The sequence below is a fragment of the Marmota monax genome, unplaced genomic scaffold (assembly GCF_021218885.2).
Source record: "Marmota monax isolate L192 unplaced genomic scaffold, Marmota_monax_Labrador192_F-V1.1 WCK01_AAM20220418_F8-fsc00004, whole genome shotgun sequence".
Classification (NCBI taxonomy): domain Eukaryota; kingdom Metazoa; phylum Chordata; class Mammalia; order Rodentia; family Sciuridae; genus Marmota; species Marmota monax.
In genome coordinates this window covers 12,697,469-12,724,034 of record NW_026692881.1, presented here as the reverse complement: position 1 = coordinate 12,724,034, position 26,566 = coordinate 12,697,469, and the positions used below count along the sequence as shown (strand labels likewise).

The following is a 26,566-nucleotide window of genomic DNA, read 5'->3' as shown; positions in this document are numbered from 1 at the left end:
TAAAACAGGCTTTAGATGCCAGAGACATTAATGAACAAGGGCAAATTGTGGCAGCTGCAGTAAAACAGGCTTTAGATGCCAGGCCAAGAACATGCTACAATTGTGAACAAACAGGACATTTTAAAAGGAATTGCCCCATTGGAGGAGGGTTTAACAAAACTAGGTATCAAAGGAGTAGAATACCAGGTATTTGCCCACGATGCCGTACAGGGAGACATTGGGCTAATGAATGCCGTTCTCAAACCACCATAGAGGGTACTCCATTATCAAAAAACGAACAAGGACCAGGTGTTTATCCACGATATCATGGAGAAAGGCATCGGGCTCCATTGCCAAAAAATGGACAGGGGGGCCCAATGCTCCGGGGCCCAAAACCACAAATATACAGAGCACTGGAGGAACCCAGCAACCCCATCAGGGTAGTGCCCAGGACACATTGTCCATCAGATCCCTCATCAGACAAACCAGAGGGAGCGCAGGGTTGGACATCTGCGCCTCCGCCAGAGCAGTACTAACTCCAGAGATGGGAGTTCAAATCATTCCCACAGGGGTGAAAGGACCTCTTCCCAAAGGAACAGTAGGCTTATTATTGGGACGCAGCTCTTCTACTCTAAAAGGACTTATGATAAGTCCTGGGGTAATTGATCCCGATTATGAAGGTGAAATAAAAATTATAGCCAGTTCTCCAAAGGGTATATCAGTAATTTCACCAGGAGATAGAATAGCACAGTTACTAATAATACCCAGCCTACATGATAAATTTTCCAGTCGTACTGTAGAAAGAGGTTCCAAGGGATTAGGCTCCACAGGTGTAGATTGGGCTATGCTTTCTTTAAATTTAGATTCTCGCCCCATGCTGAAACTAAATATTCAAGGACATGAATTTAATGGGCTACTGGATACAGGTGCAGACCTTAGCATCATCTCTCGTCAAGAATGGCCAAAACATTGGCCATTACAACAAGCCACTCAAACGCTTCGAGGCCTAGGAGTGGCGACTAATCCCCATAGAAGTGCAATGGTATTAGATTGGAAGGATCCTGAAGGATGTGAAGGAACTATACAGCCATATGTATTGGGTCATCTTCCCATAAATTTATGGGGACGAGATGTCCTAGATCAATTAGGTTTGACATTAACAAATAACATCAACCAAAATGCACCCACTATTATGACTAGACAAGGTTTTAGGAAAGGAAAAAGATTAGAAAAACAAGAACAAGGTATAGCAGCACCAATACAAATAGATCAAGGAACAGACAGACATGGGTCGGATTTTCAGAAAGGGCCACTGAGACAATAAAAATTACTTGGAAATCAGAAAGACCAGTATGGGTTCCTCAGTGGCCCCTGACTAAAGAAAAGATACAAGCAGCCCATGACCTGGTCAAACAACAATTAGCAGAAGGACATATACAACCTTCTGTATCTCCCCATAATACTCCCATTTTTGTCATCAAAAAGAAATCTGGTAAATGGAGATTATTGCAAGATTTAAGAGCCATTAATAATGAGATGGTTATTATGGGACCTGCTCAATCAGGGATTCCTCAGTTGTCTGCTTTGCCAAAAACCTGGTATGTTTTAGTTATAGATATTAAAGATTGTTTTTTTTCAATTTCAATTCATCCTGAGGATAGTCCACGTTTTGCATTTACTATCCCTGCACTGAATCATGAAGGTCCTGATCAGAGATATGAATGGAAAGTACTCCCTCAAGGGATGGCTAACAGCCCAACTATGTGTCAAATTTATGTTAACAAAGTAATCCAGCCACTTAGAAATCAAAATCCTAAACTACAAATATTTCACTATATGGATGATGTATTATTAGCACACAAAGATAAAAACACATTGCTAGAATGTTATGCCACACTTACAAACTTATTAAAAAATTATAATCTAGAGATAGCAATAGATAAAGTACAATTAAATTTTCCAATTAATTATTTAGGAGTTCTATTATCCTCAACCATGGTCCGTCCACCCAAAATTCAAATACGAGTAGATCAACTCAAATCACTTAATGACTTTCAAAAGTTATTAGGAGACATAAATTGGATAAGGCCTTATTTAGGTATACCAACAGGAGAGTTGGGACCTTTATTTGATATCCTAAAAGGTCCATCAGATCCAAATTCACCCCGAATGTTAACGCCTGAAGCAAGAAAGTCATTAAAAATCATTGAAACATATATGGAAAATATGCATTTGGATAGAATTGATATAAGTTTGCCTTTATTATTTATTGTACTACCAACAAAAAATATTCCTACAGGAGTATTTTGGCAAGAAGGTCCATTATTATGGATACATTTATCTTATTCTCCTAACACTATTCTTACTAGGTATCCTGAGGCTGTAGGACAATTAATACTCAAAGGAATAAAAGCAGCAAAGGGAGTGTTCGGAATTTCTCCCAATAAAATTATTACTCCATATACTATGAATCAAATTGATGAGTTAGCTAATGAGTTAAATACTTGGGCAATAATCATGTGCAAATCTAATGTTTCATTTGATAACCACTTACCATCTAATCCTTTATTGTCTTTTTGGTCATTGCATCCTGTAATTTTTCCAAAAATGACAAGAAAAACACCTATCATGAATGCTCCAAATATATTCACTGATGGGTCAAATAATGGTACAGCAGCAGTAGTTACCCCTGATCAAACTTTTACATTTTTAGTACCCAAACAATCAGCTCAAAAGGTAGAGCTTAATGCAGTTTTACAAGCTTTTGTGATGTTTAAAGATTCTGTATTTAATTTATTTTCTGATAGTCAGTATGTAGTTAATGCTATAGTATCTCTTGAAGATGCTGGTAGGATTTCCCCTTCTTCTACTGTTTTCTCTTTGCTTTCCACTGTACAAAGTCTAATCTGGGACAGAAAAGATCCATTCTTTATAGGACATATCAGGGCACATACAGGATTGCCTGGAGCCCTTAGTTTGGGCAATGATTTAGCAGATAAAACTACACATGACATACATATTTTCTCTACACTAGAAGAAGCTATAAATTTTCATAAAAAGTTCCATGTCAATGCTAATACTTTACAAAAGCGTTTTAAAATAACTAAGGAACAAGCTAGACAAATAATAAAACAATGTCAAAATTGTGTGACCTTTTTACCACAAGTTAATCTTGGAGTCAATCCTAGAGGATTGATATCTAACCATATTTGGCAGATGGACGTCACACACTTGCCAGAATTTGGAAAATTAAAATATTTGCATGTTACAGTTGCTACTTCTTCTGGATTTTTGATGGGCTCCCTTCATGCAGGAGAAAAAACTAAAGATGTTATAGCTCATTGCTTACAAAATTTTGCCACTGTGGGTGTTCCAAAACAGTTAAAAACAGATAATGCCCCTGGTTATACTTCTACCTCTTTTAAACAATTTTGCTCAACATTTGGCATTACTCATATAACAGGAATCCCATACAATCCACAGGGACAAGGCATAGTTGAAAGAGCTCATCAAACTATTAAAATGTACTTATTAAAGCAAAAAGAAGGAATTGGGAAGGGGTATATATTCCCCAAAGATAAACTTAAAATAACCCTTTTTACTCTAAACTTTTTAAATTTGGATTCATCAGGACTTAGTGCTGCGGAAAGGCATATGTGTTCAAAAAATGTACATAAGCCCAAGGTACTTTGGAAGGATATTCTAACAGGACAATGGAAAGGTCCTGACCCAGTAATTGTCTGGAGTCGGGGGTCTGTTTGTGTGTTTCCACAGGGAGAACAGCAGCCGATTTGGATTCCAGAGAGATTAACCAAGGTCCTGACCCAGTGATTGTCTGGAATCGGGGGTCTGTTTATGTGTTTCCACAGGGAGAACAGCAGCCGATTTGGATTCCAGAAAGATTAACTAAAGCGATTTCTACAGACCAAAAAGAAGATGATTTGGCTCAAATCCATAACAACTGATATCCAAAACTCCAGTTTGGCTATTCTTACATCTGCAACAGAACCAGGATGCTTTTTTCAATATCTATTTTATTATTGCCCTTTGCCATATCATGAAGTTCTATTTTGTTTTTTGAGCTCATACAGACCTAGGTTAATGTTTTGCTGATCAGTTCTATTTTTTGACTATAGAGTTTTTAAACATTGCAATGGAGATTTCACCTGTAAAAAGTTATAAGGCCTTTACTATAATGTTATGTGTTGTATGTATTATATTATGTGTGCACACTTGTGTTTTGTGTTATATGTTTGAATGTACGTATGTCCATATATCATATATGATGAGCGCTCATGATAAAATGGATCCAAATATTTTTTTTTCACGTGATTTATATGGTTTAATTTAAATTGGGTAAACAACTGTTGAGGATTGTTTTAATATGTAAACAAAAAAGAAGGTTAACAGATCTGTTTGTTTACTTTCACCTTTCCGAAGGCAAAAGAAAAATAGGTAGAATAAGCAGAAAATCAATAGGAAAATGGAACACAGATCAATAATTATACAAGTGTAAATGGACTGTTTTAGTCAGCTTTTCATTCTGTGACCAAAATACCTGACAAGCATAATTTAGAGGAGGAAAAGTTTATTTTGGCTTATGGTTTCAGAGGTTCAGTCCATAGTCAGCCAATTCCATAGCTCTGAGCCTGAGGTAAGGCTGAACATCATGGTGGAAGGGCTAGAGGAGGAAACAGGTTCAGAACATAGCAATCCAGAAGGGGGGAAGAGAGAGAGAGAGAGAGAGAGAGAGAGAGAGAGAGAGAGAGAGAGAGAACGAACATGCTTTCTGTTCACCAGGGATAAGATATAAATTTCAAAGGCACATCCCCAGTGATCTATTTCCTTAAGCATACCTGACCTGCCTATAGTTACAATCCAGTTAATCCATAACAGTGGATTAATCCACTGATTAGGTTATACCTATCATGATCTAATTTTTTCACCTCTGAAAATACTTGCATTGTCTCACATATGAGCTTTTGGGGGACGTCTCATATCTAAACCCTAACATTCTGCCTCTGACCCCCAAACTCATGCCCATTTCACAAAACACATTTAGTCCATTTCCAAGAGTTTCCATAGTCTTAATGGTTCCAGCATTATCCAAAAGTCCCAATTCAAACTCTCATCTGAGACTCAAGGGAAACTCATAAATTAAAAAAAAACTTATAAAGCTCAAAAGCAAGTCACATGTATCCAATATATAATGACATAGAGTAAACATTTCCATTTTATGAGGAAGAAATGGGGACACAAAAATTAATCATAGGACCAAAGTAAGACAAAATCCAGCTGGGCAAAAAAGTTCCATAGCTCTATGTCCAGCATCTGGGGCACATGGCACTGTGATGTTTTCTCCACAGGGATTGTGTAGTTTTGCCCCTGTAGCTTTGCTGGTTGCAGCTCATATGGTCTCTCACATGGTCACTGCAAGATTCCTGCAGCTTTCCTCAGTATACATTTCACATTACTGGCATCTTGGAAGACTCCAATGAAGCTCTGGCTTCCTTCTCATGCATTGCCCTCTCTGGGGAAGCCCAAAGGGACTCTGACCCTGCTACACTTTGCTTGGACTTCCAGGTCTCCATTTGAAAGCTTGCTGGACATCTTCATGACCCCCTAAATCCAGCATCCTGCAATCCTGAAGATCCAGTACCAAGTGGTTGATTGCAAAGGTCTGCTGCTGTACTGAGAAGTAGTCAAGCTTTCTAGAACCCTGGCTGCAGCAGTCCCCGAGTGCCTGTGGCTGACCACAGTGAAACAACTTCCTAAGTCCCCCTGTCTAAGTTGGGTGCCCCAGTGGTCTCTTCTTAAAGGAATTTTTACCTTCACACCCTTGAGCCTCAGATGGGTGTGGTTTTGTCAATTTCTGAAATGCCCTTAAGCCATCTTTCCTATTATTTCTGGATAAAGTACTTAGCAATGTCTCTTTAGGGGCTGTAATTTCTGTAACAACCACACCTTCCTTAGCCCCAGTTTTACTTGCACTTGCACTTTTTTTACTGGCCAAAATGCAAGTTTTTCAAATCTTTCTGATCTGCTTTCTGCTCTTGACTGTCACAGTTAACTTGACTCAAAGCCATCAGTAATATTTATGCCACCATCTGAAACCTGTGCTGCCTTGAAGTTTCCTCCACCAGATTAGTGCATCAGCCTCACAGAACCTCAGGACATGGGCAAAATGTAGACAACTTCTTTGCTGGATGGCCTCTAGTCCAATTTCCAGTATAGTCCTCCTTCCCTCTTGAACCTCATGAGCCTACTCTTTACTGTTCATAGTCCTATTGGCATTTTGGTCTTCTGAGGTCCCACCAGAATAGTCCATTAAATTCCACTCATAACATTCTAAAACCTTTCTAGCTTGACTCTCAAAACTTTTTATTCCTCCCACAAACCAGCTCCTAAAACTTCTGAACCACATGGTTAGGTTAGTCACAGCAACAGCTCTACTTCTTGGTACCAATTTCTGTTTCAGTCAGCTTTTTGTAGCTGTGACCAAAGTATCTGACAAGAACAATTTTGAGGAGGAAAGGTTATTTTGGTTCATGATTTCATAGGTTCAATCCATGGTTATCCAACTCCATATCTGTGGGTCTGAGGTGATGCAGAACATCATGTTGGAAGGGTGTGGCAGAGGGAGGTGGCTCAGGACAAGGCAACCAGGAAGGGGAGGGGTGAAGATAGAGAAGGGGTGGGTACTCCACTCACAGGGTCAAAATATAAGCCCCAAAGGCACACCCTCACTGACCTACCTCCTCCACCCACAACCTAGCTACCTATAGTTACTGCCCAGTTAATAAGATTACCAGATTAATCCATTGATTAGGTTACATCTCTCATAATCTAATCATTTCACCTCTGAAAATTCTTTCATTGTCTCACACATGAGTTTCTGGGGACCCCTCAGATTTAAACTGTAACATGGACATACATTAAAAGTCAGAGATTTTCAGAATGGATAAAAAGGCAAGACTCAACTATATGCTGCTTCCCATTTTAAATAGAAATATACAGGTTAAAAGAAAGAAAAAGATATGTCATATGAACACTAAAAGAAAGTCACAGTGACTATATTTATAGCTGATCAATTAGATTTTTTTTTCAGTCCTAGGGATTAAACCCCAGGCCTCATACCTGCTAAATATGTGTGGTACCACTGAGCTATATCCCCAGCCTGATAAAGCAGATTTTAAAGCAAGAAATACAAAGAATAAAGAGAAATATTTCATAACAGTAAAGGATCAATTCTTCATGAAGAAATACACTCCTACCTAAATACATGTGAACTTAGAGTTGCAAAAATAGAGCTGAAAAATATGAGGACAGAAGCAAGTGGCTCCATCAAAATTAAAAACCTCGTCCTTCAAAAGACACTATTCAAGAAAATGAAAATATAAGCTTTATACTGGGAGAAAATATTTGCAATTGTGTGTGATATATGACATGTAAAATATACAGAGAAAACTCAAAATTCAATAATAAAAAAATAAGTAGCTCAATTTAAAAACAAAGAACACAATTGAATATTTTACCAAAAAAGATATGTAGATGGCAAATAAATACATGGAAAAGTACTCAACAACATTAGTCATTGGTAAATACAAACTAAAATCACAATGAGAAACCATCACAAATCTTTTAGCATGGCTAAAATTTAAAAATCTGACAAAGTATTTGTAAAAAAATGGAAGAACTGTGTCATACGTTTCTGGTGCAAATAAACAACAAAAAAAAAGGTTCAGAAGCTTTTCATCTTAATATCCAGCCTTTTATTTTCTAAGAGAAATGAAAGCATTTGTTTATAAAAAGACTTGTATATAAATGTACATAAATGTTCTTAGAAGCTTTATTTTAATAATTAAAAAAAGAAAATTGGGCTGTGGGTATAGTTCAGTGGTAGAGCACTTGTCTAGCATGTGTGAGGCCTTGAATTTGATCCCAACACCTGAAAATACAAAAAAGAACCTAAAAAAAAAAAACCCACCGAAAATAACCTAAATGTTCATCAACAAATAAACATTGGGATACTACTATACAATAAAAAGGAGTCAATTATTTGATAAACACTACAATATGATAAATCTCAGAATAATTTTTTCTGAGTGAAAGAAGCAAGACCAAGGGGGAAAAAAGAGTACATACTGTATGATTCCATTATTATTTTTTTGTAATATAATTTCATGTTTATTGACTTGCAAAAGAATTCAAAATATCATCATATCAAAAGGTTATAAAATGGTATGTATAATATTATATTTTAATAAAAAGGTGCAGCTAATCTAGATGAATTTATCACACAAATATTAACATTAGTAAGATCATTGGAATTTAGTTAATTCAACACTTGTACCATATTATGCAGTACAATGTGACATTTCAATTCCTGTATACATTGGGTAATTATGATTCAGTTTCTATAAAATTGCATAAAATATAAACTATAGTGACAAAGCAGACTAGTGGTTGCCTGGGTGGGAGACGCGAAGGAGAGGGAGGGAGATGTCAACTGGGCAGGGGAAGACTTTTGAGGTTAATGGATATGCTCATTTTCTTGATTGTGATGATAATTTAATGGTGTATAAGAGGTGGTGTGGGGCAAAAGGACAGTCAGGGTAGGTAATAAATGATTTAATCAGAAAGATGGGAGCTCGGGCTGATGTTGTAGCTCAGTGGTAGAACACTTGCCTCACTCACACTTGTGAAGTATTGGGTTCGATACTGAGCACCACATAAAAAAAATAAAGTATTATGTCCATTTACAGCTAAAATATTTAAAAAGAAAGAAAGATGGGGCTCATTCAAGAGGAAATAAAATACCTTTCCTCCAACCTGTTGTCAAAGACACCTGCCTCCAAGGGATTGTTCCTCCCTGCAGGGAGTTGCAGGGAGTTGTAGGTGTTGTTAATGAATGAAGGCCCCTTGGACTGCTCCCTTCCTGCCTATACCCCTGTGATATGAATGCCAGAAATAGGATTATTGACTGTTGATTATATCAATTAGTGTGTGTTGAGTAAAAGACCATAAGCAGTATGCCCATGATGTAATGTGAACTGCAAAACTTAGATATACTGCAGAACTTAGATAAATTTAAGTTAGTGATGTAAGACTTGGGGCGGACACTACAGACTTCAACCAGTTATCAGCTGCAAGCACAACTGAACTAGAATTTAAAAACCTGGGCTTCTGGGGGCGGAGAGGACTAACAAAACCTGGACAGACAGGCCGAGGCCTCCATCGCTGTTGTCCCCCCTGTACCAGAGGCCTCTGGCCTTGGTCGAGTTCCAGCATCACAGGTGAGCGTCTGGAACCCTGGGGTGTAGACTCAGGACTTAGAATTAGGATGTGTGTCTGAAGTGTGATGAGCATCCATAAAATATATCGAATTGAATCTAACTGTGCCTCAGTCCGAGTCTATAGGAACTGCTTGTGACATTCTGGAAGGCGCCCTCCCCTCTGTTTGGCCCACCTTTTGGTCGCTAGTCTGGTATGCAGGATAGGGGAGAGAACATGAGAAAAAGGAAATCTAAAACCTATAAAAGAGGCAGACACCCCCACTTCCTCAGACACCCAGCTCTGGGGCCCCTTCTCTTTGGAAAAGTCTGTATCTGTTCTATCCTTTAAATAAAATTTGCTTTCTATGCTTGCCTCCACAAGAGAAATCTGGTGTTCAATCTTCACCTAAGGGACATGGGACTCCAGCTTGATTCTCATCACCGGTATCATATATACGTGTCAAAACTTGAGAAATTTCCTCAAATATGTGCAGATTCTTGTTTACCAGTTTTTCCTCAATAACACTATTTTAAGATCAGAAGAAGTATGTGTAGTGGGGAGAAGCAGGGATTAGGCATAAAAAGGATTGGCATTTCTTACTACCACCACCCCTCCCATTGGCAGACCCTATGATCCACTCCACTTTTTGTCACTGAAGGATATGGAATAACAACTCCCGGGGAGAAAGAAGGCAAACCGTGGGCTCTGGGCTCTGGGCTCTGGACTTTCATCCCAGTATCAACGGGTTTCAAACTTTTACAACTGTTGTTCTGATTTAGACTTTGAACCTGCACAACTATTTTCCTGACTGCCCAAGTCTCTAATGATTAAGTCACACTAAAACATTCTGCTATCTCATTAAAACCTATAAAAAACAGACCCCCTCTTGTAACTGGTTGCCATTTTCTCCCCTGAAAATGTGCCATGTGCCGTTCATCACTGCCTAATAAATACTGCTAGCTGATCCACTGAGGTCTGCTCCCCTTTCCGTTATTTTTGCTTACAGTCACATTTTTCATTCATCTACCAAAGGCCAGAAGTGGGGGACACCTTCAGTTCCCATTGCCTTTGGGCCCTTCGAACTTTTCTGTACTTGAAAGGTTACCCCTTCCACTTGACCAGAGAATACTAGAAGAATCTACAAGCTAACTAGAAACAACAGAACTAGGCAAGGACTGTGTTGCTCTAGTCTAAATGGTAACAGATACACTTAGTAGCTTGAAGCAATTTATGCTTTGGACTTCAGACTGATGTGATCTTAAGTGCATTAACCAATCCCAAGGGTCCTGCAGGCTTCAAAGGACCATTTTATCTCAGGCAATAAATCTTACCTGTGCTGAGGTTCACGTTAAAATTGGTTCCCTATGCATCTTCTCTGAGAAGCAATGAGAAATATTTATTTTTAAGATAATGAATATGGCCAGACCTGGTGGCACATGCCTGTAACCCCAGTAACTCGGGAGGCTGAGATAGGAGGATTGTAAGTTTGAGGCCAATATCAGCAAGACCCTAAGCAACTTAGTGAGACCCTGTCTCAAAATTTAAAAAAATAAAAACAATAAAGAGGATGAGGATATGAATCAGTGATTAAGCACCTCAAGGTTCAATTCTTGGTATTAAAAAAAAGACCATGAATAAAATTACATATTTAATTAAGCTTTTAGAAATCTGCTGGTATAGGAACTACTTATATCAAGTGATAAAACAAGACTTAATATTCCTAATTGTTCCATGTGTATGTGGTAAGTGTGCAACATGGCACTGTAATTGAAGCACTCTGATGAATAAAAGATTGAGGTGGAGCTGCTATGATTAGACCATTCTTGTGGATATACGATGTAAGTAAGACCAAGATTTTTGTGTATTTGGTTTCTTCAACTCCTTGCAAATCAAAATAACACTTTCATCTTTGTCCCAGCATTTGATTCTGTATGTGTGAGCTATTCAGCTGGCACAGTGTGGCCTTAATCTTATTACTAGGATTAATACCTATGTATGTTTATTGGCAACCACAGAATTGGGACCAATGACTTGAAGAAATGAATTGTGGCTAAGAGGCCCAAATATCCAATTCGACTGGCTACAATGTAATGAAACTAGAATTTAAAATCAAAAGTTTTACACTAAATTCTCTCAAACATTTGAAAATGTAAAAACACAATATTTTAAAAAACCTATTAGGTCAAGAAAGAAAATCAATAAACATATGTAGAAAATAATGAAAAATAAAGTAGTAGGTATTCAAATATAAAAGATATAGCCTAAGATGTTTTTAGAGATGAATTCATAGTCTTGGAACATTCAATAATCTTTGGAACATTTACAAGAGGGCAAGAGATCAAACAAATGAGGCATTCAACGTTTTTACTACAATAAGTACAGAAATCAGTTCTAAGACACTGGAAGGAAGAAAAGAATAAAAATGCAATCAGAAGTAAGTGAATTAGAAAACACAAAAAAGTGAAATATAAAAACAATTTCAATAGTTGGTTCTTTAAAAATTAGACAAATCTTTTTAATAGGAAAAATTCTGAGATGTCTTAAATTTAATTATAAGGGATGAATAATGGAGGGGAGGTGAAATGGGGGAAGTTTTACAGCTAAGAAACTACAGATTGAATAGAAGACGACAGTTTTATACCCTGGATTGCCACCTCATTCTGTTTACAACCTCAGCTAGTCCCGAATTCCTTCTTATTCTCTGCCCTCCTATCCCAAAGTTTCCCCCACTCTTGTGTAATCCTCTCTTGTCTACAGCCAATGTAGTTTTGAGATAGATATTTAGGATAAAGAGAGAGATATACTGTATCTTAAGGCAGCCACTGAGATGCAGAAAGCACAGTTGTAAATCTTGTGTGACATGTCCTTGGCCCCTATAAAATAAAGGAAACACACAAGCACAGGGAAAATTGCTCAGGGTGCAAAATTGTGCAGCTCCACCTGGCTCCACCTCCAGCCCGGCCCCTAACCATGGCCTTTCTGTAAATATTGCACCCCCAGCCCAAGGCAGGGCTTCTCACTCTCAAGAGAGCCTGCATTCTCCCTAGAATGTGTTATCTACTTCCTAACTAAACCTCTGTCTATGCCTTAGATTCCAGTTGAAATTTTTTTCCGCTTACATGTGCCAAGAACCCCCTTGTCCTGACTCGAATTCCCCCTCCCCTCTGGAAACTTCTTAGACCTTTCTCTGGAGAAGTCTCTTCTCCAGTGACAGGTTCACTATAAATAATTTATACGTTCTTTTCCCCAGATTAGCATTATAAAATACTCTGGCTCTTTAAAGGTCCAGTGAGCATTTTTCCAACCGCTACAGAGCCATACAGCTGGTTACTGTGGTTACTGCCGGAACTTGTTTGTCTCAGGACTTGGCCTTTCTTTCTAGCAGCATCTGTGTTGGCTCAATAAAGCCCTTTTTAAAGAGATCCTCTGGTTTCATGAGTCTTGGTTAAATGCTTCCAAAATAAATCATGGAATAAAATTAGACACATTTGGACAAAGTTAGGGAAGAGTAGATAATACTAGGAAAAATTTTTAAGGGATTATGATGAAAATGATATGCTGATAAATTTAAAATGTTTTTTTAAAAAGAGGGAAAAAATGCAGTACTGGAAGTTGAATCTAAGAGCATTCTACTTCTGAGCTAGATCCCTAGCCTTTTTAATTTTTACTTTTGAGACAGGGTATCGCTAAATTGCCCAGGAGGGCCTTGAACTCACAATCCTCCTGCCTCAGCTAGGATTACAGATGTTGGCTAGGTCCCCCAGCTGTTTGTTTGTTTGTTTCCTTTTTAAACCAACATCCAAGAAATGGAGTAAAGTTCTTTTTGTGGCAATCAGAGGGTTTATAACAGTTTTGGTTCACCTAAGTTCCAAATGTGGAAGATGATTCTAGCTTTCTGTGCCAAGTCCAAATCCAGTTCAGTTCAGCTCTTTCATCCCCAGTGTTATAAGTAGGTGAGGTGTTTTTTGCTAAAAGTACTGACTCTTCCCTTGGGCCCGCAGATGCCTTCTGGGCAACTGAAAGCAGGATATAAGCTTTAGCTGGATATGTTGGTATATGCCTGTTATCACAGCAATGAAGGAGGCTGAGGCGGGAAAGCTGCAAATTTGAGGCCATGTCACTGTTATGGTTTGGATATGAGGCATACCTCAAAGGCTTCTGTTCATGCAGGAATATTTAGAAGTAAAATGATTAGACTATGAGATCTATAAGTTAATCAGTGCATCTTGGTTTGAATGGAAGGACTGGTAACTATAGGCTGTGGGCCATGTCTGGAGGAGGTGAGTCATTAGGGGTGTGAGGTGCATCTTCCCTGTGGCCCTTTCCCTCTGTGTCCTCCCTCTCTCTGCTTCCTGAGTCCTCCTTGTTTATTTATTTTTAATTGGTCTGTACAAATACATATAAAGGTGGAATTCACCTGTTACATTTATACATACATAGTGTGATTTTGTCAAATTTATTCCACATTTCCTACCCTTTCCCATCTCTCCTCCTTCCCCATAAATTTATTCTGCTACACTGACCATTCCTCTACCTTAACCCTTTCTTAAACTTTCTGTAACCTATATCATTGTATAAAGCGTGGGACTTCAGTATTATAGAGATGAGATTGAAATAAAGAACTTGTGATTGTCTGGCTTCTGAATAACAGGTGACAAGTATTTGGTGAGTTAAAACCACTGAAAGTGGTGGAGCTTGTGAATATATGGTTAATCAATAAATTCTGACACTATGTAAAGACAAATGTGTTTGGTCTATTTTAAAGGCATAGTTCACTCACAACAGTATATTAATAAATGTGTTTTAATGAATTTTTGGTATGTGGAAAAGCAATTAAGATTTTTTTTTCTGGGTCTTCACTAAAAAGCAAGGTTGCTGAGAGTTAATATTCTAATTAACATGTTTAAGGCTTTAAGCTATGTTTTGATTTTTAAAAATATGCAAAAAAGTATTTACCTGAGAAAAAAGTAATAATTTACCTAAATTTAGAAATTATGTAAGGCTTGTTTCAAATTATAAATTTTAAAAATATTAAGGTAAAGGAAAAGAGACATAAGAAAGTTATAGCTCTGGGGATATATTATTGGTAAGGAAAGTTAAAAGGAGAAAGGAATGATTTTTGATGAGAAAGGATTGTATATAAGTTGTAGAGATTCTAAGTCAAGTCAAAGAAGGTTTACAAAAATAAACCTTACGAAATTTGTATGTGTGATTAAGTCGGCTAGAATTAAGTTGTTTAAGAGTTTTTCCAAAGTCAAAATTTAATGAACTGATAAAAAACCAGACTCTAATTCTCTATATTGAAAGCAATAAGTTTAAAAAACAAACAAACAGTAATCTGCTATTATTAACGTTCACAAAGAACTGGCTTAAAGAACAAAGACTTTGTATTTTATCAAGACAATTTCTTGGTCTATTAGGTTTTCTTAGGAAAACTAGTCTTTAAAAAATCAAGGTTTGTATAAGTACCTGTCTATTTTTAAATCTTTTAAGTGATCACTTTATAACTCTCATTAAATGTTATTTTAGGTTATATGATATATTTGACATAATATATCTGTGACTAGAGTTGTGTATACATCTGAAGGCTAAATATGCAGTGTATTTGAGCTTTTTCTAAATGTTACACTAGAGTTTGTAAAGTTAAAGTTATGAAGGTTTAATATATGCAAGGTAACTGGTAAGTGTTCTCTTTTGTACAACATATTTTGTTATGGTGTATATGAGATGTACTGCATCTGTACACTCCATGATAAATCTCTTTGGGATTATTAGCCCTGCTTCCTAAACCACACAGATATTCTTTGATTTTTTTCAGTATTATTAGTCTATGTAAACCTGTTACAGGAGACTCACATAATTATAGTTATTCTATGAAAACATGTATTGTGAATTTTGCTTCAAGAATAAAAGCTAATTTTATACATATGACATCTGTGTTACTGTGATGTTAATTATTTCTGGATTCTTTGTGTGTTAAATGTATACTTTGCATTCTGCAGATTACACACTCTTTTTAAAATACAAAACTACAGAAAACAGTTTACCAAGTTTGTATCCTCCAAACTAAAATCGTTTCTTGGGACAAACTTTTTCAGGATTATGTTTGTGTGTTCCTAATTACATTATATCATTTTTGAGTAAAGATAATTAGATGTGTCCAAACAGTTGACATTCCAAACGATGCCACTCTGATAATTAAAATGATTGAGGGCACTGGTCACCTAGGGAGTACATCTCTAAATGTGTTCTATTTTACTATATTTTATTTATTCTTAAAAGGCAAAATTAAGTGGGGGTTGTTTCAGTCATTGCTGTTATCAAAAGACCTGACAAGAATAATTAGAGAAGAAAAAGTTTATTTTGGCTCATTGTTTCAGAGGTTCAATCCATGGTCAGCCTACTCCACAGCTATAGCCCCAGATAAGACAGAACATCATGATGGAAGGACGCAGCAGACGGAAAGCAGCTTGGCAATCAGGAATCAGAGAGAGCTCTGCTCACCAGGGACAAAATATGAACCCCAAAGGCTTATCCCCAGTGACCTACTTCCTCCAGCCACACCCTACCTGCTTACAGTTACAACCCAGTTGACTCGTATCAGCCTATTAGTTCACATCTCCATAATCTAATCATTTCACCACTGAAAATTATGATACTGTCTTACATATGAGCTTTTGGAGGATACCTCATAAGTAGACCATAACAGGGATTTATTTTGCTATTCAATATTTTGAAACTGAATAATAACCTGTTATCAATAAGTTATATGGAGAATTATATTATTATTTATACCAGCATGAGAATTTAAATGTATTTTTGGAAGGATAATAAGAGCCTGGTTGATTTAAGTTTGGCAATGTGCAACATAAAAATATTTTGCCCCTTTTTTCACAAGGAAAGAAAAATATGGGCTCTCTTAGTCTTTCTGATGGATTCAAATTTCAGATGCAATGTTATTAAGGTTAACTTCATTTGTCCCTTACAAATTAACAATATATAAAACTTTGCTTCCACATCTACCTAAACAGAATGATATTTAGAAAGAGGGAATAGATTAGCTTCAAATGTAAAAACTTTTGTTAAGATCTGTCAAAAGGCCAGCTTTGTCTAGGATAGGGCTCTACCTATTGCCCTGCTCCAGAATACATGTGAAGACTACTATGATCCCAAAATAGAAAGAGATACAATACACAACTAAATAAAGATTTGGGTAAATTATAAAAGGTTATTTAAAAGTTGTAAAAGAATTTTAAAAAGAAGTAGAACTTGGCTGGGATATAACTTAGTACTAGAGCACTTGCCTAGCATGTGCTATGTCCTGGGGGGTTCAATCTCCAGTAGCACACACATAAAAATTTTATGTATGCAAGGACACCACTTGTCCTGAGTTGAGCATCCACACCCAGGAGCTTACAGAACTCTTCAGGTGACAGTTGAATCTTCTTAGAATTATTTGAACATTGACTATTGCAATTATTCTACTTTACCTCATGTTTTTCAATTATCATTTCATCAAAAATGTTGATACATATATTATCTTTTATTTTAGATAAGCTTGAGAAGCTATAATCATGTCCTGGTGAGCTGCAAATAAGAAAAACATAGGTAAGTGCTTATTTTTTTCAAAACCCATTTATTTTCTAAGAGCATTATTCATAAAGTATGGTAAAATTGTCATATCCTTTTCTTTATAAAGCATAAACCTAGAAAAAGCTGCATGCTTTGAAGACTAGCTGTGACCTTCCATTAGAATCAGTAGGTGTTTTGGAATTTACCTTATATCTCTTTTAAGATGTAAAGTAAAAATGTTAACTATCAAGCAGAAAGGCTTCCACCAGAGCCATCCACTGAAACATTATCTGGAAATGCTGAATTAAGATTAACCTCTATCTTAAATTCTTGGTTTATATATATGGTTGAAATGCTCTTTCTGGGCTCAGTGGCACATTCCTGAAATCCCAGGAGGCTGAGGCAAAAGGATCACATATTTGAGGACAAGCTGGACATCTTGGTGAGACCCTTTCTCAAATAAAAAGGGGCTGGGGATATACCTCTGAGGTATAGCTCCCCTGGGCTCAATCCCTTGGATTACAAAATACACAAAGAATATTTAAAAAACCCAAATAAAAACCCTCTTTTGCTTCCAGTTCATGGATATGATTACTTAATGACTGCAGAGCTTATTCTTTTTCTCATATTTATTTTCTCTAACCAGAAATTGGGATAATAGAGTATATTTAATTTTGCAAGCTGTCTGCTGATGGCTTAATTGATTAGGTACATATTGGAAATAACAGAAATGACAGTATATATCATAAGCAATGACCTTCCACTCTCAGCTCCAGCTAGAGTATTGAACCTCCATCAAACATTCAACTAAGATGAAAATAGTAGGTTATCATACATGGGGTAACTGAAGCTCAATTATTGGTGTTGCCACCAAGTGGCAGAGCTCAGACATTATTTGGTTTATGTTATTTTTTTGATTGGGGGGGGTACAGGGATTGAACTCAGGGGCGCTCCATCACTGAGCAACAACCCCAGCCCTATTTTGTATTTTACTTAGAGACAGGGTCTCACTGAGTTGCTTTGCTGAGGTTGGCTTTGAACTCGTGATCCTCCTGCCTCGGCCTCCCAAGCTGCTGGGATTATAGGAGTGTGCCACTGCACCCAGCTCAAACATTATTTGTTAAAGCCTGTTACTTAAAGAAGCAGGTACTATCTCAAAGGATCTCTTAACGGTTCCTATTACTTTCTGAGTCCAATAGGTAGTGATAACTGAAAAATGCTAGTTGAGTTCAGAGAGAAATTTTAAACTAAAATGTCCCTTACATTTCTGAGGGACAAATTAACAACTAACTCCCCTAATTTGCTCAAGGGTTTCCTTTCATGTTGGAAAGCCCTAAGGCAGGGCAGGGCAGGCAGAAGGAGGGACAACTATCATCCTCAAGACATTTTGAAGCTTGTTAACTTAGAATATCCCTTAAATCCTTCAAGTCTTTCTGAATTATCTTGTATTGTACTCAAACTTTCCTCAAAATTTGCCACAGTTCCTCCTCCAAACTACGGCTTAGAGGGCTATGTACTACTTGTGAATTATTTATTATTACTATCTGCATGGGTTTTTAGTCACTAAAATGTCACAGGAAGAAGAGAAATAGGGGACTTATTTTGGAGGCCATAAAAAGTGGTCCCTAGATGATTTTGCCTTGGCTGAATTGTCAGATCCATTCAGTTGAACCCAAGTGTGTTCTTGATTCAGCTCACTGTTACAGTTGCAGGAATGAAAACACTCTCCAGTCTTTAGTTCACTTAGAAGTTTATTTATCTGTTTGTGTCTGTTGGGAAAAGTATAAACGGCAGCCATACCCCAGAGAAAAACCCCAACATGGCGCCTAAGGACTTCTTCTTCCTACCTTCTTCTTTTCTGCAGTGGCGTGAAAAGTTCCCGCCCGTGTGAACTCTCCCGCTGGCGCCAATTTCAAATCTCGCTGGCGGGGAACCTTAGCCCCAATGAGAACTAATTCCTGGGCTCCAGAGCTGATATCTGAAAGAACTTGCCAATAAACGGGTTGCCTGCCATTTATCTAAGCCCTACCATCTCCCCCTTAGTTCTATATAAGCACACAGCTTTTTGCAATAAAATTGGAATTCTCCCGGCGAAGTGTCTTTGCGTGGGGAATTCTTTCAGTGTCCTCCCAAATTATTTAATACAGTATACTTCTTCTAATTTTAATGTCTAAATTAATATTCTAAATATTTTCAAACACATCTAACCAATATTTTACATTTACAAGCTTTTATTTTTTATTGGGGATTGAACCCAGGGCCTTGAATATGCCAGGCAAGCACTCTACCACTTCTACCATGGAGCTACATCTTCAGCTCTTTTTTATTTTGAGAAAAGGTCTCACTAAGTTGCCCAGGTTGGCTTCAAACTTGTGATCCTCCTGCCTCATCCTCCTGAGTAGTGTGCACCACCATGCCCAGCTTACTTTTATAAACTTTTAAAGAAAATACATTTGATATACTAATTAGTGAATTTGACATAATATAATATTCTCTTTAAATCAACATTCTCCTTCATACACAAAGACTGGAAAGTTCAGGAAAGTGCTGAGGTTGTAACTTGGTAATAGAGAACTTGCCTTGCACATGTGAAGTACTGGGTTCGATCCTCAGCACTAAATAAAAATAAATAAATAAAATAAAGACATTGTGTCCATCTACAACTAAAAAAATAAATAAAATTTCAGGAAATCAAGTATGAATGAAGGGCAAAGCAAGAGGTACAATATCCACACAGGCAGTCAAATAAGAAAAGCTATTTGGGAACTATAGCCAAAGACTCTGAAAATACAACTGAGCTGATATTAAATATGGAAGAACAAACTTGATTTCTGCTGTTAGTAAAAGTATCCATAGCATCTGAGCTAACAAAATTCAAAGGCACACTAGTCTATTATGATTTTTTTTCTCATCCAGTTGAAGTCATGGCATATGATTTCAGGGTCTCCCTCTCCTTGCACATCCTGGTTAGGGTCTGGAGGTTTCCATGTAAAGTGACAGCTGGAATGTGAAGGTTTATATAGCCTACACAATGTCTTCATATATATGTAAATGATTATGTTAGTTCTACTGAGTCTCTAAGACTTGTTGATGGGAATGACTATGTTAACACTAGATAAATTATATAAAGAATATAAGAGCATATGAACAATCATATATAATCATATATGAACTCTAAAATAATGTGAAATATAAAATGTTAATACAAAGTTCTAAAAAAAATTAGAAAATCATATAAATCATATGACATTCAATCCATAAGACAGTCCTCATCTGCATATACAAATAAGAAGTCAATTTTCCCACCTTTAAAGATAAAAATAACATCATATTATTAGGAAAATATTTACATATTTAACATCTACAGATGCTTGATCAGAAATTTGTACCCAGCAGTAAAGCACAGCTATATTAGAGAAAGTACATATTTAATTATATCAATTTTCCCTGGGTTTTGTGTATGTGTGTGAGTGTGTGTTCCTAAACACCACATTTAGTTACAGAATCAAGAAATTCTAGTCTGTTTTGTTCCTTCCTGGTAGCAAGGAACATAGTTGGGTATTTCTTTTAGGCTTAAAAATATGATTTATCAGCTACACCTTTTATATATAGGAATAGCATAGAAAGATATATATGTACATGCTGTTTAGAAAGTGCAAGGAGTCTAAAACTTCAATGCAAATTAATTTAACTTTTAAAGTAAGGAAAGTAAAGGAAGTCCACTGATAATTAAACAAGATTAAAAAAACCACAAACCATAAAGGAAAATTATAGTAAAATTAATAGCTGATTTTTCATCATAATATATTATAAAGAAAATGAAAACCCAAGCATTGGGGAAAAGTAGTTTCACCACATATAAGAGACAAAGGGCTAATATCCAAAAGATACAGAGAACTCCTTAAAAAAAAAAAAGGAAAAGACAGAGCAATAGAAAGATGTACAGAAAATAAAATACTAATGATTGAAAAGCCTATGAAAAGAAGCTCAAAGTGAACAGACAAATAGAATTCTGACATGTCCATACGATGGAGTATTATTCAGTGGTAAAAACAAATGAGTTATCAAACCATGATAAGACATGAAGGAGCCAGGGTAGTGGCCCACACCTGTAATCCAGCTTCTGGATTCTGAGTCAGGAGGAGTTTAAGGCCACCCTGGGCAACTTAGTGAGATTCTGCATCAAAATCAGAAATAAAAACAAAAGGCAGGGGATGCAGCTCAGTGGCAGAGAGCTCCTGGTTTCCATACTGTATTATTCTGACTATATGACTGTGATGGCTAATTTCATGTGCCAACTTGGCGAGGCCACATTTCAGAGATATTTGGTCAAATGTTATTCTACATGTTTCTGTGAAAGTGTATTTTGGTTGCAATTTAAAAAATTAATAAACTCTGAGTAAAGCAGATTACTCTCCACAATAAAGGTTGGCTTCTTCCAATTAGTTGAAAACACTAAAAAGACTGACCTCCCTGTGGACCCCCCCCCCCCTTTGGTTCTGTTTCTCTGAAGAATCCTGATTCATACAACACTGTTCTGGAAAAGGCAAAATGTGGAGCCAATAAAAAGATTAGTAGTTCTAAGAAGAGTGAGAGACAAACAGATGGAGCACACAATTTTTAGGGCAGTGAAACTATTTTGTATGATATTATAATTGTGGGTGAATGGCACTGTATATTCATCAAAACCCACAGAATGTACAACACAGAGCATGAATCCTAATGTAAACCATGCACATTGGCTGATGACAGACAGCTATGTAGGTGATTTTAATGCACAAAAAGTTTGAGAGCCACTGTCTTATTAAAAAAACTCTTAGACGTGTACTTCAGTGATGTGTCAATGTTGGCTCATCAGTTGTAACAAATATACCACATTAATATAGCATGTTGATGCCAAGAGGCTATGTGTTGTAGTCATAGGGACTCTCTCCACCCCCTTTTACTGTAAACTTAAAACTGATCTAAAGAATAAAATCTGTTAGATTTAAGAAGCTGAAGAAAAAAAAGTACAACCTCATTAAAAATAAGAGTGTTATATATATATATATTTGTATCAGGGATTGAACCCAGGGGCTCTTAACCACTGAGCCACATCTCCAACCCTTTTAATGTTTTATTTTGAGATAGGGTCTCACTAACTTGCTTAGGGCTTTGCTAAGTTGCTGAGGTTGGCTTTGAACTTGTAAGCCTCCTGCTTCAGCCTCTTGAGCTGCTAGGTTACAGGTGTGTGCCACTATGCCTGGAAAAAGTATATAAATTAAACCACAATGAAAATACCATTTTAGATCCATTATATCAGAAAAAATAAAAAATAAAAAATATTTCAATTATATGTTATAATGTGTATAGTACAATCACTTTAGGAAACAGTTTGGCATTATCTAGTGAAGTTGAAATTGAATTCAACTACAACAAAGCAATTCTGCTTCTGGACTAGAGAGAGGAGAGGTTCTTAAAGTTTGTTGCCTAACTAGCAGCATTAGTGCCACTAGGTAGCTTGCTAGGACTGTAATTATAAGGCCTAATGAATTAGAAACTAGAGAGGTGGACCCAGAAATCTGTTTTAAGAAGCTATGTAGGTGATTTTAATGCATAAAAAGTTTGAGAGCCACTGTCTTATTAAAAAAACTTTAGACGTGTATTTCAGAAGATAAGCACAAAATGTCCACAGCAACTCTGCTTGCAGTACAAGAAAATTAGAAACAAGACAAATGTGCATTAACAGAAGAAAGCATAAATAAATTATGTTTTCATACAATGTAATACTATATAGATGTGAAAAAAATAAACAGCAGTCTTAACCCATTTTATGCTGCTATAACATAATACCTGAGACTGGGTAATTTATTAAAAAATAAGAGTGTATTTCTCATATTTCTTTTTTTAATATTTATTTTTAGTTTTCAGTGGACACAACATCTTTATTTTATTTTTATGTGGTGCTGAGGATCGAACCCAGCGCCCCACGCATGCCAGGAGAGCACATTACTGCTTGAGCCACATCCCCAGCCCTATTTCTCATATTTCTAGAGGCTATAAGTTCAAGAAAAAGGCACCAGTTTCTGGAGTCTGGTGAAAGCCTTTGTGCTGTGTCTTTACATGATGAGAAACTGAAAGACCAAAAGGGGATAGACGCTATATTGTCACATGACAGAAGAACAGATCAGGGAACACAATCCCTCTACCTCTTTTATAACAGTATTAACTGACTTGTGAGGGAAGTGCCATCATGACTTGAACACTTCCCACTAGGATCCGCCTCCCAACACAGCTGCTCTGGGATTAAGTTTCCAACACTTGAACCTTGGGGGTGCATTCAGAGCAGAACAAACAGCTAGACCATAATTATGAACAAGGATGAATCTCTCAAAATAATTTGAGTAAATTAACAAGATTACAAAAGAATATATAATTGTGACTCAATTTGTATAAAGCTGAAAACATGCATAAATAAATGTTGGGGAAAATATGTATGAAGTAAAATAAAGGAAGAGAGAGAATGACAAACACAAATTCATGTTTTTTTTTTTTTTTACCTCTGGGAAAGGGATAGTTAAGTAATGGTACAGAGGGCCTTCTAAGGAATTGGTAACATTCTATTTTTTAAATCTGGATGCAGGTATTTATTTTATTATCTATCTTCAGAACTTATATATACTATATATTATGTATATTAGTTTATATGAATTAAATATTTCACAATTTCAAAGTTTAAAGTGTATCATTATTTTTAATTAATGGCTTAGGAAAACAATTTTCTTTTTCTTTTTAAAAAATCAAAAAGCTTCAGGAAAATGGACCAACTTACATAAAATCTACTTCAATTTCTTCATTCCAGCAAGGATGAGATCCATTTGCAGTACTGGTTTGGTATACTGTATGCTGAAAAGAAACTTCTATAAAAGGATGTATGGTATCCTGAAACACATAATAAACATTGACTAGATTTTTGAAATATTTTACGTAGTTGGTACAGGTAGAAAGCTAGGAAATTACTTGGCAACTGGATTGCAACTAGTTTTCCAAATGGCCAGTATTCATTCACTGACTTAATGAACATCCATTCATCCTATTCCACATCAGCTACTTTCCAGGGCCCAAAGATAAATAGAACTTTCCCTTAAGAGTTTTAAAGTTTACCAGGGGAAAATAAATAGTAAACCAATAAGAATGAAGGAACATGAGAAATAAAACAGAAGAAATATGTTAAAGTCAAGGAATGATTAAGTTTCTGAGGTTAGAACAAGGAGAACATCACAGAGAAAATACTGGTTGAGAAGGTGGGGAGGCCACTGCATGCAGAAGAACCCAGAGGAGGCCTTGTAGAACAAGGAGCAGTGAGACTTGGCTGTGGGGTGGACAGGACTGAGGCTGGTTGGTGGACAAGGGCCAGAAGATTGAAGATTTGGTAGCCATTTCAAGGAGATTGTACCTTGTTCTACAGACACTGAGAGCAGAGAATAAAAAGCTTAGAATTTTTTAAAGAAGATCTTCACTATGTTAGGAAAGTAAATTGGAAGTCAAAGAAAATAGAGATAGAGAGGCCAATTAGGAACCAGTTGCAATTCACAGCAAACAATCAATAGTATACTTTATAGAAGTGTTAAATACTTATCTCATTTAAGATCTCATCTGAGCCTACTGATTTGATTGTTTCTTTATGTCTGAGGCGAGATATGGATGACATCAAATAAGCAGGCATATCCAAGGCTCTTTAGGAAAAACAATATAGAGACATACAACTTAATTAGCTTTTTAAAAAATATTGCTTTTTTTTAGTTTGAAAATTTAAAATTTTTGCCGCAGTCTGGCTGGGCACAAATGAGGAGCCACTGAAGCAGGAACAAACTTTATTTTTGAACTCCACCAGCAACTCCTCCCAAACACCCCGCGGCTTGTCCAGGAACCAGCCACCGGAAATATCTCCTCCGGAAATCCCTCCTCCTGCACTTCTCCAACCAATGGGAACTCCCGGGGAATCCCCGGGAATCCCCATGAGAACTCCAAAGTAGCGCAAGAACTCAAAAGTAGCAGCCAGGTGGATAGTAATGCCTGGGCTGTCAATCAATACTGTTGGCAAAATGCCAGGGGCCATACAGACTTGGCCATGGCTCTCAGCAAATTTTGTTCTAATTAGCTATACATAACAGTAGAATGCGCTTTGATATATGATAAATAGATGGAGTATAGTTTCTTATTCTTTTGGTTGTACATGATGTAAAATCCCACCAGTTGTATAGTTATATATGTACATAGGGTAATGATGTCTGATTCATTTTACTGTCCTTCCTACCCACATACCCCCTCCCCTCCCCTCACTCCCCTCTACCTAATCTAAAGTAACTATTCTTTCCTAGCTTCCTCCCCACCCTTATTGTGAATTAGCACCTACATATCAAAGAAAACATTCAGCCTTTGGTTTTTTGGGATTGGCTTATTTTGCTTAGCATGATATTCTACAGCTCCATCCATTCACCAGCAAATGCCATAATTTCATTCTTCTTTAAGGCTGAGTGATATTCCGTCTATCTATTTCGCTATTGTGAACTGAGATGCTATAAACATTTATGTGGCTGTATCACTGTAATATGCTGATTTTAAGTCCTTTGGATATAAAATGAGGAGTGGTATAGCTGGGTCAAATGATGGTTCCATTCCAAATTTTATGAGGACTCTCCATATTGCTTACCATAATGATTGCACCAATTTGCATTTCCACCAATAATATATGAGTGTACTTTTCCCCCCACATCCTCACCAACATGTATTGTTGCTTGTATTCTTGATAATTGCCATTCTGACTGGGATGAGATGAAATCTTAGAGTAGTTTTGATGTGCATTTCTCTAATTGCTAAAGATGATAAACATTTTTTCATATATTTGTTGATTGATTATATTTCTTCTGTGGAGTGTCTATTCAGTTCCTTAGCCCGTTTATTGATTGGGCTATTTGTGGTTTTGGTGTTAAGTTTTTTGAGTTCTTTACGTATCCTGTAGAGTAAAGCTCTATCTGCAGTGCATGTGGTAAAGATTTTCTCCCATTCTGAAGGCTCTCTCTTCACATTATTGATTGTTTTCTTTACCAAGAAGCAGCTTTTTAGTTTGAATCCATTTCATTTATTGATTCTTGATTTTACTTCTTATACTTTAGAAGTCTTGTTAAGGAAGTCAGATCCTAGGCCAACATGGTGAAAACTTGGGCCCACTTTTTTTTCCTATTAGGCACAGGGTCTTTGTTCTAGTGCCTAAGTCTTTGATCTACTTTGAATTGAGTTTCATGCAGGGTGAGAGACAGGGGTTTAATTTTATTTTGTTACATGTGCATTTCCAATTTTCTCAGCACCATTTGTTGACTAGGCTATATTTTATCCAGTGAAAATCATGCCTTTTTTTTCATGCCTTTGTCTAGTATGAGATAACTGTATTTAAGTGGGTTTGTCTCTGTGTCTTCTATTCTGTACCATAGAAAAGGAGGGAACCCTTCTAAATTCATTCAGAGGCTAGTATCACCCTGATAGTAACTGGACAAAGACACATAAAAAAAAAAAACAAAAAAACTTTAGACCAATATCCCTTATGAACATAGATGCAAAAAGTCTCAATAAAATTCTGGCAAATTGCATACAAAAATATATTAAAAAGATAGTGCACCACAATCAAGTAGGGTTCATCCCAGGGATGCAAAGTTGGTTCAACATACAGAAATCAATAAGCGTAATTCATCACATCTACAGA

At 36.7% G+C, this 26,566-nt stretch overlaps 1 protein-coding gene across 1 annotated transcript in view; it reads right to left on the bottom strand.

Annotated features, from left to right (window-relative positions):
• Window positions 1-26,566, bottom strand: part of Cc2d2b (coiled-coil and C2 domain containing 2B) — a 97,306-nt gene that overhangs the window by 22,408 nt on the left and 48,332 nt on the right. The window contains 3 exon segments of the mRNA XM_046450348.2: window positions 16,746-16,842; window positions 23,639-23,748; window positions 24,422-24,540. Coding sequence (XP_046306304.1) covers window positions 16,746-16,842; window positions 23,639-23,748; window positions 24,422-24,540 — 326 coding nt within the window.